Below are 11,415 nucleotides of genomic sequence, written 5' to 3' on the forward strand. Positions count from 1 at the left end.
TGTGAATGAGCCCTGTGGTGCCAAGTTCCTGAACTGCAGATGCTAAAAGTAGAACGAACTGGCCTCTAGAGAAGCAAAAGTCAGCAGCAAACCTCCAAGTTTCTGAGGGTGTTAGTGGTCCCCGCTGAGAGCCATCACTGAAGAGACCATGGAGGGAATGAGCAGACAAATCTCCTGCTGTTGCCCCCATAATCCAAGGGGAAATGGTTAGCGACCTGCTACACCACTGAGACACACACAAATCTATGGGGCTGGGTGTGATCTACACAAGGGTACTGAGGGAGATTGTGGAAGTGCTCACCAAGCATCTTTCAATCCTTTCTCAGCAGTCCTGGCTAAGCGGGAAGGTGCCAGTTGACTGTAGGTTAGCAGGTGATCAGGCCCAGTCAGCGTGGGTTTATGAAAGGCAGGTCCTGCTTGACTAACCTGATCTCCTTCTATGACAAGACGACCCGCTCAGTGGATGAGGGAAAGTGTTGCGTTAAGAGCTACTGTCGCGTAGGAGTCTGAGGAGTGGCTGGGTGGGGGGAACCCTCCCGTTGAGTCAGGAGGTTCAGACAGGACCCCCTTGCTTTCTAAACTCCTTCTCAGAGAGGAGTCGAGGTGTGGCTAAATCCAGCCTTAGTCTCAGACTCTGTCAACGGTTTATTTTCTAAGGACTCTATATGCAGCCAGTCATCAGAGTTAAGGCAACAGCGTTAATTTAAACGTGCTGCACCCCCAGTCTAGTCGTGTTGCATGAACTATGACGGCTAGATTAATGAAGAATGCAGTTTATTAGAGCAACAGATACACAGATTCTTTGGATTACCGGTGATAAATTCACTGTCTGCAAAGCACGTGCAAATACCAAGAGTATGAGTAACACTGATGGATACAAACGTGATAAAAGATAATACAGCAACTGTACAGAGATTTCTAAGTTTCCCGGGGAGGCACTTGGTATAACCAAGTGTTCGAATCTTACCCAAAGGCGTCCCGATGGGGGGAAGAGAGGCTCAGTCCATCGACTGATCCCAGAGGTCAGAGTAGTACGTGATGGTGTCTTTCCTAACTTTCTCTTTCTCTTAAGCCATTTTATACTAGCTTTCACCTTTCAGGTGGAGCTTGAGTGACTCTAGTCATACCTTTCTTTAGGATTGGTGTAAAGTTTTCTCGCTTTGCTTTTAAAGGTATAGGCTTTGAAAAATTCAAAGCGCAAGCTCAGTGAGGGGTGGTTGCACCTTGGAGGTGGGTAGCTTTTGGGATGGAGGTGTGTTTTGGTATTATAATGACGTTATAATGAGCAAAGTTCATCAAAGGACAGCATTTTGTCAGAAACATGACAGACTGTTGGCCCAGGGTAGCAAATGTGAAGCTTACTGATCGCACACAATACCTTTGAGTTCCCATGTAATTGCAGAGCCTGGCTGCGGCACCTCCACACCGCTCCACCCTCCGAACAGTACCTTCTTAGAGTCAGTACACCAAGTTCCCCTGGCGCCACCAACGTCTAAGGTTACAGGCCAAGGGAACTTTCATGGAATGGATTCCTTGCGTGTCAGCCGCATTCCACCCGGGAAGCTTCTTCAATGCTGTACCTTACCTAAAAGTGTGAATATAAGTTTAATTTCTAAGTCCCCTCCAGCAATTATCCCACATAATCCACCCCGTGACTGTAGTCGCTCAAGCTTCACAATATTTGGAATGCCTCGGGTGTGTCATATACATTCCCATGGTGAGGATTATCGAGTACGTATACCTCTTGTGGGGATATTTGATGAGACAAATGCTTTGCCATAGTCCAAAGTCTAACATACAGCCCGATGGTTAGAATGAAGCATAACACAGTGAGCACTAGCAGAACAACAACTGGATGAAGCATCTTATTGAGAATTCCAGTTGGTTGGCGACCATCCTAGAAAAGTGTCCCACCAATAGTGTCCTCCATTGTGCTTCACTCCTTCTAAGATGCAATGTATCTCTTCCACATCATGGTGGACGGTGACTAATGTCTTAGGTCCATTATTCCGGATGCGTTCCAGCAGTTGATTCAGGTCATTGTGTTGCAGTAGTTTTCTCACCAATGTCAGGTTCATTCCAATAGGGGCAGGTAATAAGTCTTGATACAGTGTATAGTTAGCCTGCAGCAGTTGGTGAGTTGTGACAGGAGCCTAATAGTTGAAGTCACATCCCATAATTTTGGTAAAATTACAAACACAAATATTTGAGTGATTACTTATATCTACAGTAACGTTATCTACAAATACAAAATCACAAAAGGTTCTCATGCAAACGCGTCCTTTCCCAATATATACAAGTCCAGTTTCAGGGGCTTCATCTGGTTGTATTTCAAAATGACAAACATTTTGTTCAGTGTCAAGACAAATGTCTTGGGCTTTGACGGTGTTACTCTCGCAAATAAATCCTTGTTGTTCCCGTACAAGGCACGCATTCACGTCAATAGTTTGCCATTTGTTCCCATTGTGTTGGGCCCATACTCTGTGTTCTGATGGATAGAGTATAGCTCCATTGTGATTCAACCCCAATGCAATGATTGGGTATATGGTGTACACCGAAGCATTGCGTATTGTTAAGACAAAAGCTGTGGCTTTGCCGTCAGTAGGGTCATAGGTGAAATCAACTGGATACCACCAGGATTGGAATTCTTTCTCAAATTCAGTTGCATTATCCCAAATTACCTTTAATTGCAGCTACTACAGATTGCATCCACAGTTGAGCTTGGATACAACTAAGAGCGAAAGAAACATTGGTTTGGGTCACACCAAGTGCATCCACAATCAACTGGTGGTCCTTCTCATTTACCTCTCCCCACTGAGGCAATATATCCGATAAGAGCCATTGGTTAGCTCCCAGAGCTGAAAGAGAAGATTGTAAAGGGTGTTTCAGGGCACTTAAGTCATTGGTTACTGTGGCTAATTTCTTAGCAAGTACTTCAGCAGCTATGCTGTTTAAGACTCCCAGTCCTGTTCCTAAGACACCAGTCACATCTCTCTTTGGTTGTTTTGGAGAGATGAGAGTCCGTTTATGCAACCATGCTGACCATCCTGCGTACGATGTGCTCAGGAATGGTGAAGAGGTAGGTTTAATTGCAGAGAGATTAGTCTGCATTGCTAATTCCACCCGTTTGAGGGAGTATGATGGATTAAACAGCACTTGTTGCTGACCTGTATTTTTAATTATGTAAGGGCCTGTGTTGAAGGTGAAAGGAGTTAGCCTAATGGGAGTCTGAGTCAGTACATTTTCAGACATTTGTGGGGGCAGAGGTTCCTTATCCTTTGCAACTGGCACAGATGTTGCTGTATCAATCCCAAATTCAACTAGTAATTCGGTGCCTCTGTAACCCCAAAGACAGTATACAATTATGGGTTTGGTAAAGGTAAGATTGTACCAGCAATCTGAATTTGGTTTGGTCATTTTGTAACATTCAGCCTTGTAGTTTTTTGGTCTGGAAGAGTCAGTATAGACTGTTTTAATTTCAGTCGGCCTGTGGTAAGTGGACCCATTAGTTACTTGGCTGCTGATCTGTATTGTCTGCCTTGGAATGGCTTGAAGTCTAGCCAGCCAAAGAGAGTCATTCCAACTCCATTCATCTCTTGAGTATACTTCGGTTCCATGCATAACCAGAGTGGAGAGACTTAAGTTCCTTCTGTTTTGTAGTGTTCCAATGCTTGCGCTATATCGTGACAATGCATGATCCCAAGGGTAACTCGATCTTGCAGTGTGTCAAATGGACTGGCTGAGGTGAGGTTAGGTCAGGTGGTATAGCTGGATGTCCTGGTTTCGGCTGGGATACAGTCAACTTTCTTCCTAGTAGCTGCTATAGTGCTGTGTTTTGGATTTTGGTATGAGAATATTATTGATAACACGCTGATGTTTTGGCTGTTGCTAAGTGATGTTTACACTGGTCAAGGACTTTTCAGCTCCCCATGCTCTGCCAGGTGCACGAGAAACTGGGAGGGGGCACAGCCAGGAGAGTTGATCCAAACTGACCAAAGGGCTATTCCATACCATATAACGTCATGGTCAGTATATAAACTGGGGGGGAGTTGGCCGTGGGGTAGCGGTCACCGCTCGGGGACTGGCTGGGTGTTGGTCGGTGGGTGGTGAGCGGTTGTATCACTTTATTTTCATCCCTTATGTTTTGTTCCTCTCTCTCTCTTGTTGTTTTCCTTCTCATTACAATTAATTTTTATTATTACTATTATTTTGTTCCAATTCTTAAACTGTTCTATGTGAACCCATGAGTTTCCTTACTTTTGTTCTTCAGATTCTCTCCCCCATCCCACTGGGGGGTGGGAGTGAGTGAGCAGCTGCGTGGTGTTTAGTTGCTGGCTGGGTCTAAACCATGACACTGTTTGCATGTGCTCAGCTAGCCATTTCCTTCTCCATCTAACAGTCCATCCATCAAACCCATGCCTGTCCAATATAGCAGCAAGAATGTTGTGCGGGACCATATCAAAGGACATACAGAAGCCTAGGTAGGTGATATTGTAGCTCTTGCCTTGTCCACTGATGCAGTTACTCCATGGTAGAAGGCCGCCAGATAAGCCGGGCACATTTGCCTTTGTGAAGCCTTGTTGGCTGCCTCTAATCACCTCCCTCTCTTCCATAGGTTTTGAGATGTCTTCCAGGAGGATCTGCTCCATGATCTTCCGTCTGTACAACACAAACATGGACTTCTGAGCTAGTCATGCAGTGTTGCACTGTGGAGGGATAAACAACCTGTATGAGCAGGACTGAGAGTCCGGTGCTGGAAATGGTGATTGTTATGGGCTGGTCTGGGACGGTTGCCTTGGGGCAGCTTCCCTGGGGTGTACAGTGAGCATGGGCACAGACCAGAGCCTGCTCTGCTGGTCCTGCCTCTCTCCCCCAGGAGGTCTGGCTGTGCAAGGACACTGCCGCATGCTCCCACCCTGAATACTCAAACAATTTAGCTGTTCAATCGTGTTTTCCTCTTGAGGGCACTTTCCTGGGCTTGTTCTTGAGAGAAGCTTTGGAAGAAAAAGTCAGCTTTCAGGCACTGCCATCAGGAGATCCCCTTGGGTGATGGAAACTCTGTTATGGAGGTCAGCTCTGCCAAGGAAGTGCCCATTGCCTGTCACTGCGTGCAATCACAGGACTGCCACCCAAAAGGACTGTGACCAAGCTGCAAGAGCAAGCCCTCCTTACCCCACACAGGGGCTCAGAAAGAGAGTGTGGAATGTAAAAGAGAACAGCTGCAGAAAGAGCAAGCGCTGGTGCTCCCTGGCAGTGCTGCTGGGCCAGGACTCTTTTGCCCTCCACCTCTGCATGCAGGCTCTGCCACTGCAGCACCAGAAAAAGTCTCAGAAAAAGGATCTCAGCTGAAGAAGTTGCTGCAGGGTCCTTTATTTTTTAAAAAAAGCACAGAGAACATGGCTCTTATTTCAACAGTCTTTTCAACAGTCTGTAGGTAACACTACAAAGGTAGATACAGAATTAGAAATGGCATGAATAAAGACATTTCTTTGTGCACATTATCACATGTAAAACAGAGCAAAAACCCCTCCACCACCACCACGAAAACCTCCAGAAGACAGGCTGAGCCTGTAATGACATCCATTATGAGTGATACGCATCCAAAAAAGGACAGTTTATTGCTTTAGAAAAACATCCCATCATCAGTTTCCAAACTGCATCCTTGAGCTCCTTGTCTCTGAAGCTGTAGATGAGGGGGTTGACTGCTGGAGGCACCACCGAATACAGAACTGCAACCACCACATTGAGGGATAGGGAGGAGGTAAAGGGCGGTTTCAGGTAGGCAACCATGGCAGTGCTTAGAAAGAGGGAGACCACGGCCAGGTGAGGGAGGCACATGGAAAAGGCCTTGTGCTGTCCCTGCTCAGAGGGGATCCTCAGCACAGCCCTGAAGATCTGCACATAGGACAGCACAATGAAAACAAAACAGCCAAGTGCTACTAAGAGACTAACCACAATAAGCCCAACTTCCCGGAGGTAAGCATCTGAGCAGGAAAGCTTGAGGATCTGGGGGATTTCACAGAAGAACTGGTCCAGGGTATTGCCTTGGCAGAGTGGTATTGAAAATGTATTGGCAGTGTGCAGCACAGCATAGAGGAAACCACTGCCCCAGGCAGCTGCTGCCATGTGGACACAAGCTCTGCTGCCCACAAGGGTCCCGTAGTGCAGGGGTTTGCAGATGACAACGTAGCGGTCAGAGGACATGATGGTGAGAAGAAAAAAGTCTGCTGACATCAAAAAGAGAAAGAGAAAGACCTGGGCAGCACATCCCAGGTAGGAGATGGCCCTGGTGTCCCAGAGGGAATTGGCCATGGCTTTGGGGACAGTGGTGGAGATGGAGGCCAGGTCGAGGAGGGAGAGGTTGAGGAGGAAGAAGTACATGGGGCTGTTGAGGTGATGGTTACAGACTACAGCGGTGATGATGAGTCCATTGCCCAGGAGGGCAGCCAGGTAGATGCCCAGGAAGAGCCAGAAGTGTAGGAGCTGCAGCTCCCGTGTGTCTGTGAATGCCAGGAGGAGGAATTCAGTGATGGAGCTGGCATTGGACATTTGCTGCCTCTGGGCATGGGGACCTGTCCAAGGAGGAAAAGGTGGTGAGACAATAGGCGGGACTTCTCAGAGCAAAATCAAAGCCATTTCTCATAAATCCTCCCCTGCTGCACACCACCACCCTTTTGTCTTTCTAGCAGACCTTCCTTCAGCTCTCTGGCTGGAGCTCTGGTTGGTGCTGGTTCAGTGTGTGGTGAGGAGCAGGGGCTTTGTGCGCTGGCAGCCGAGGCGTCAGCCCTGCTCTGCAGCAGTGAGTGCATGGGAACAGTGCGGGCAGGAGCCAGTGCTAGTTTTTGACTTTGTCACAGGAAACTGCTCCCAAAACAGAAGAGCTTGTCTGCATCTGCACTGCCAGTGCTAAGGAAAGGGGATGGCAGAAGGCAGTTGGAGAGGTTATTTTTATTTTCACAGCTCCCCTCCATCTCCCGTGGGGAGTGTGTTTGGATGTCAGAACCCCTCAGCATTTCTGCTGCACTCAGGGAGAACAGAGGGAGTCCTACAAGGCAAGAGGATTGCCGGTGGTTCAGTGAAGAGTGAGGGGTGCTGGTCTGTCCCTCCGTGTTTTTCCCTGCTGCCCAGTGCTTGCACGTTTCTGAGAGGGAGGGTGATCACACTCCCACGCTATCCTGAAGAGTCACCAGACACTGGTGAGAGCAGAGGCGTCCACTGCAAACCACTAAATGTCTTCCCCTCTCTCAAGGACTTAGCACCCCATTTGTAGCCAAAGGCACATGTGGCTCATTGTGCATCCTGGAAGGCATCTGACAGTTTGGAAGGACACCCCAAGGAGACAGCCAAGTGTGCTAATGATGGCATCTGGTGAAGGGAAACCCAGCTCATTTCCTAGCCTCCCAGACTGCATTGCCCAGAGCTTCACAGGTTAGAGGAAAGCTGGACACCTCATTGCCTTAAACACATGTGAATGGGAGGACCCCCAAGATCAGTGCCTGACTCTGCAGCTGAAACTACTCTTCCCAGAGAGCCTCACATCAACACCAGGAGCAGCTGAGGGAGCCACCAGAGAGGCAGAGGGGCACTCAGGAAAGCCTTTGCCTTACCCAGCACTGCACAACCCCTCCCAGATGTTGATAATGCAGGGCAGTCCCCTTCAGCCCCTGCTCAGCAGGAAATGGGCACATGGCAGGAGAAATGCACTTCATCTCTTCTGCTGGCAGATGGACAAGGGGGTAACTAACACCCTCAACCCCACGGGCTGGCCGAGGGCTTTGCTAGGTGGGAGAGGAGACAAGAGGGGTGTTGCTCAGGGAAGGCATCTGCACTGCAGGGCATGGCCGGGAGGTGCCCATATCTCCCCTGCAGCAGGGTTTTGCTTCCTATTTCGCTCCCTCCCTGCCCATGTCTCTACTGCCTGGAGCTGTCCCAGCTGGGACCTGTTTCTCTGGCCCCATGTCTCTTCCCTGCCAGTGCTCACAGCCCCGATCCCAGCCCCTGTGTGCCCAGCTCTGCCCTGCAGCCTCTGTGTGTGTGTGCAGGGACCAACGAGCAGGTTACACAAACCCTGATGAAACTGGAAAGGTGATGCTGGTTTTATCTGTAGGCTGGTGGGGGGTGAAGGCACTTGCTGAGGTTCCTAGTAAACCCCAGGGTGATGGTTTAGGAGTCTCAGCCCCTTCTCTAGCCCACACAGCTGAGTTTCCATTCCCACCAAGCCAAGCCAGAGAAAAGTGGAAGCACAGATTCAGGAAAACACAGACTCAAGCAGGAAACCCTGCCCTGACCGTACTCATGACAAGTCCCCTCGGATATGACCTGGGCATGAGCTGGATCTGAGAGCAGCGCTGTCCCACGCAGCGCCCTCTCAACAGCAGAAGAACCCTGCCTTGCCCGGGGTCGCTCCTTCCATGCACAGCTTCTCCCCACAACACCGTGGGGAGGTCCCCGGGCATGCTGAGTGCTGACCCTGGCAGGCAGCAGAGTCCCTGCCCCAGATCACAGCTCCCTGGGGTGCTGGAACCCTGCTGTGGGCAGCCCTGGCTGCACACCCAGATTCACAGCCTGCAGCTGTCCCTGGGAGAAGGCAGCCATCATGGCCTGTCCTTTGGACAGTGCAGCAGAGAAGCCCTGCTCTGGAGCACATCCTCCTCCTCTACACTACAGAAACTGTGAGAGTCCTCCTGAAAGACCCCATAGGCTGTGGGATGTGCCAGCTTTGGGAGATCCCTGCAGGAACACAAGGTACATTGCCTTGCATCCAGAGACTTACCATGTAGGGGGCTTTGAAGATCTCTCCTCCAGTGAGGTCTCAGATACAAAAAGGGAGATATAAACATAATTGAAGAGTTGGCTCTTAAAGAGAGACAATCAGACTACTGAAAGACAGGCAAGCTTTTAGGCCATAAAGCTCAAAGCAGCAGCATATGTGAGAGGTATCCAAATGAAAAAAGTGTAAGGCAAGGAGAAAGGTGGAGAATCATGGCAAGGGCCTTTGTTGAGGCAGTCTGCATCTGAAAAGATGACTTCAGAAATGGTCTTTGTGTCAGGACAGGGGAAAGTATATGAAAGATGAGAGAAATGAAATACACCGCATAACAGGCAGAATAGTGGTAAGGAAGTTAGAGGGGAAGATTGATATTTCTGTGGAATGTGCCTTTGGAAAGGTCATGGGATTGGGAGAGGTCTCTTGTGAGTGAGGACAAGCCTATGTTGCACCCATCTTTGAAAGAGGCCAAAAGTGCAATCCAGGGAGCCACAGGCTGTACAAGCTCACCTTGGAGAGGAGTGTGCCAGCAGTTGGAGTCCTCTTGGGTGACATTTCCGGGACCCTGAAAGAGAAGAATGTGTCCACAAGCAGTCAGCATGGACTTCCAAAGGGTAAATCATGCCTCGTCAACTTGCTTGCCTTCATGACGAAGAAACTGCCTTTGTGCATGAGGGGAGAGCAGTGGATGTTGTTCACCTCAGCTTAAGCAAGGCTTGTGGCATGGGTAAAACCAGCTGGGTAAAACACCAGTTGGACGATGAGGCTGAGAGAGCAGTGATGAAGGGGTCATAGCCTACCTGAAGGCCACTGGCACATCCTGGGGCATTGTGGGGCAGCACAAGGGACTCTCCTGGGCCCTGTGCAGTTTCACATGTGTGTCCATGACCCAGAGGAGGAAACTCTCACCACATTTGTCAATGACACTACATTGGAAGGACCATTCCTGTGCCTTAGGGATGTCATTCAGGAGAAACCGGACAGGCAGGAGGACTGTCCTGTCAGGAACTAGAAGAAGGGCAGAGGCCAGGTCCTGTGCCTGGGATAGACTAATGGCTTGCAGTGGCAGGGGCTGGGGACTGCCTGGCCAGGGAGTAGATCTGCGTAAAAGGCCCTGGTGGAGCTGGGGAATAGAGGGCAAAACACGATCCAGCAGTGGTCTACACAATCCAGTGCGACCTGGTAACAAAGGCAACCAGCAGTGTCCTATAAAGAGAAACCTCGCCAAAAGTGTGAGGGAAGAGATCGTCTGCCCCTGCTCATCACTCGTTAGACCTGGTGCTGTGTAGGCCATCCCGTTGTCCAAAAAACCAAAACCATGGTGATGACACCAGCCATGGAGCCATTGGGTACCTCTGTTCCTTCTAGTGTCAATGCCCACAACTGGAAGGAGAGAGGAGAAAATAACCTGTGCTCCGGAGTCCCTTACCAGCCGTCCCAAGGCCCTGATGTCTGTTTTGATTGCCCTAGGACTTCGTGTTGCAGCTTCATCGCCCCCCACATGGAAGAGCAGGAGAGGGTAATAGTCTGAGGGCCGTACCAGGCTAGGGAGTATCCTCGTGACATCCTTCACCCGGGCCCCCGGAGGCAGCAGACTTCCCTAAGAGGAGGGTCTGTCCGGCATATCGGGCCCTCGCTTCCCCTCAGAAGGGAGTCGCCCACAACTATAACCCGTCTTCTCTTCCTTGTGGAGGTGGTGTTAATATGAGAGGTACGTTCTTCTGACCTGGGCGACGCCTCTGGTGTAGATGGACTGTCACCCCCATCCTCTATGGACTTGCCTTCCACCTCCAGGGCCTCATACCTGTTCTGCAGAGGCACCTGGGGAGGCGAGGTGGGCAAGGAGGTCTTACGCCTGCTGCCACGAGCATGGACTTGCCTTTGTTCACTTTTGTCCTTTGAGCTGCTGCCTTCAGCCTGGTGGGGGGGGGATACAGGATCCCCTTGATTGCGGATTCTTACTGGCGGCTGCTGCCGCTCCTGTTCCTGTCTCGGGGGGGCAGAGCGTGGCACCACCAGTCTGTCTCTTTCTCAGCCTCCCTGAAGCTTCTTAACCTTTCTACCTCCTCCCGTAGCTCTGCCACCATGCGGAGCAAATCATCCACCTGGTCGTACCTCACACAGCTGTCCTCACGGCTACCATGCGTGAACAGTGAGAGGCCCAGGCACTCCCTGCAGCCTGAGACCTGGACAGCTGCATGTTTTTGTGGGAGATCCGTCTGGGTAGCCACATCCACTCTGGTGAGCACAGAGGGCATCCCTTTCTAACAAGTGAACACCATAGCTGAGTTTCTTCAGGAAGGATGGCGACTACCAAATGAACTCACATTTACAGTTCCCCTTGAGATGCTAGGGTGACTTCACCTTCCCCACACGCCCTGCCTGCGCGAACTGATGCGCAAACTGACACGCCACACCCTTCTGACGCGCCATGCCCTGTTTGCCCATCCTGCTCGCTGTGCTTCTGGTCACTCGCGCTCCCTGGGGGCTGGTCTGGTACGGGAGGGGAATTGCCACCACCACTCTTGTCCCCGCCCACGCTGATTCAGAGCTGAGCCCTTGTCAGGAGCTCCCTCATTCCTGCTCAGGGGCTGGGGCGTGGCTGCGGTAACCCTCTCTCTCCGTGCCCTTTTTTCCTCCCTTTTCCT

At 50.4% G+C, this 11,415-nt stretch overlaps 1 protein-coding gene across 1 annotated transcript in view; it reads right to left on the minus strand.

Moving 5' to 3' along the window:
- Positions 1-11,200, minus strand: part of LOC142403568 (scavenger receptor cysteine-rich domain-containing group B protein-like) — a 138,552-nt gene extending 127,352 nt beyond the window's left edge. Inside the window, exons 1-4 of the mRNA XM_075489815.1 lie at positions 11,132-11,200; positions 9,568-9,713; positions 9,278-9,332; positions 8,774-8,856 (exon numbers count right to left, since the gene is read on the minus strand). Coding sequence (XP_075345930.1) covers positions 8,774-8,856; positions 9,278-9,332; positions 9,568-9,713; positions 11,132-11,200 — 353 coding nt within the window. The remainder of the gene's footprint in view (positions 1-8,773; positions 8,857-9,277; positions 9,333-9,567; positions 9,714-11,131) is intronic.
- Positions 11,201-11,415: the final 215 nt, after the last annotated feature.

Source organism: Mycteria americana, unplaced genomic scaffold (genome assembly GCF_035582795.1).
Source record: "Mycteria americana isolate JAX WOST 10 ecotype Jacksonville Zoo and Gardens unplaced genomic scaffold, USCA_MyAme_1.0 Scaffold_39, whole genome shotgun sequence".
In the NCBI taxonomy this organism is placed as follows: domain Eukaryota; kingdom Metazoa; phylum Chordata; class Aves; order Ciconiiformes; family Ciconiidae; genus Mycteria; species Mycteria americana.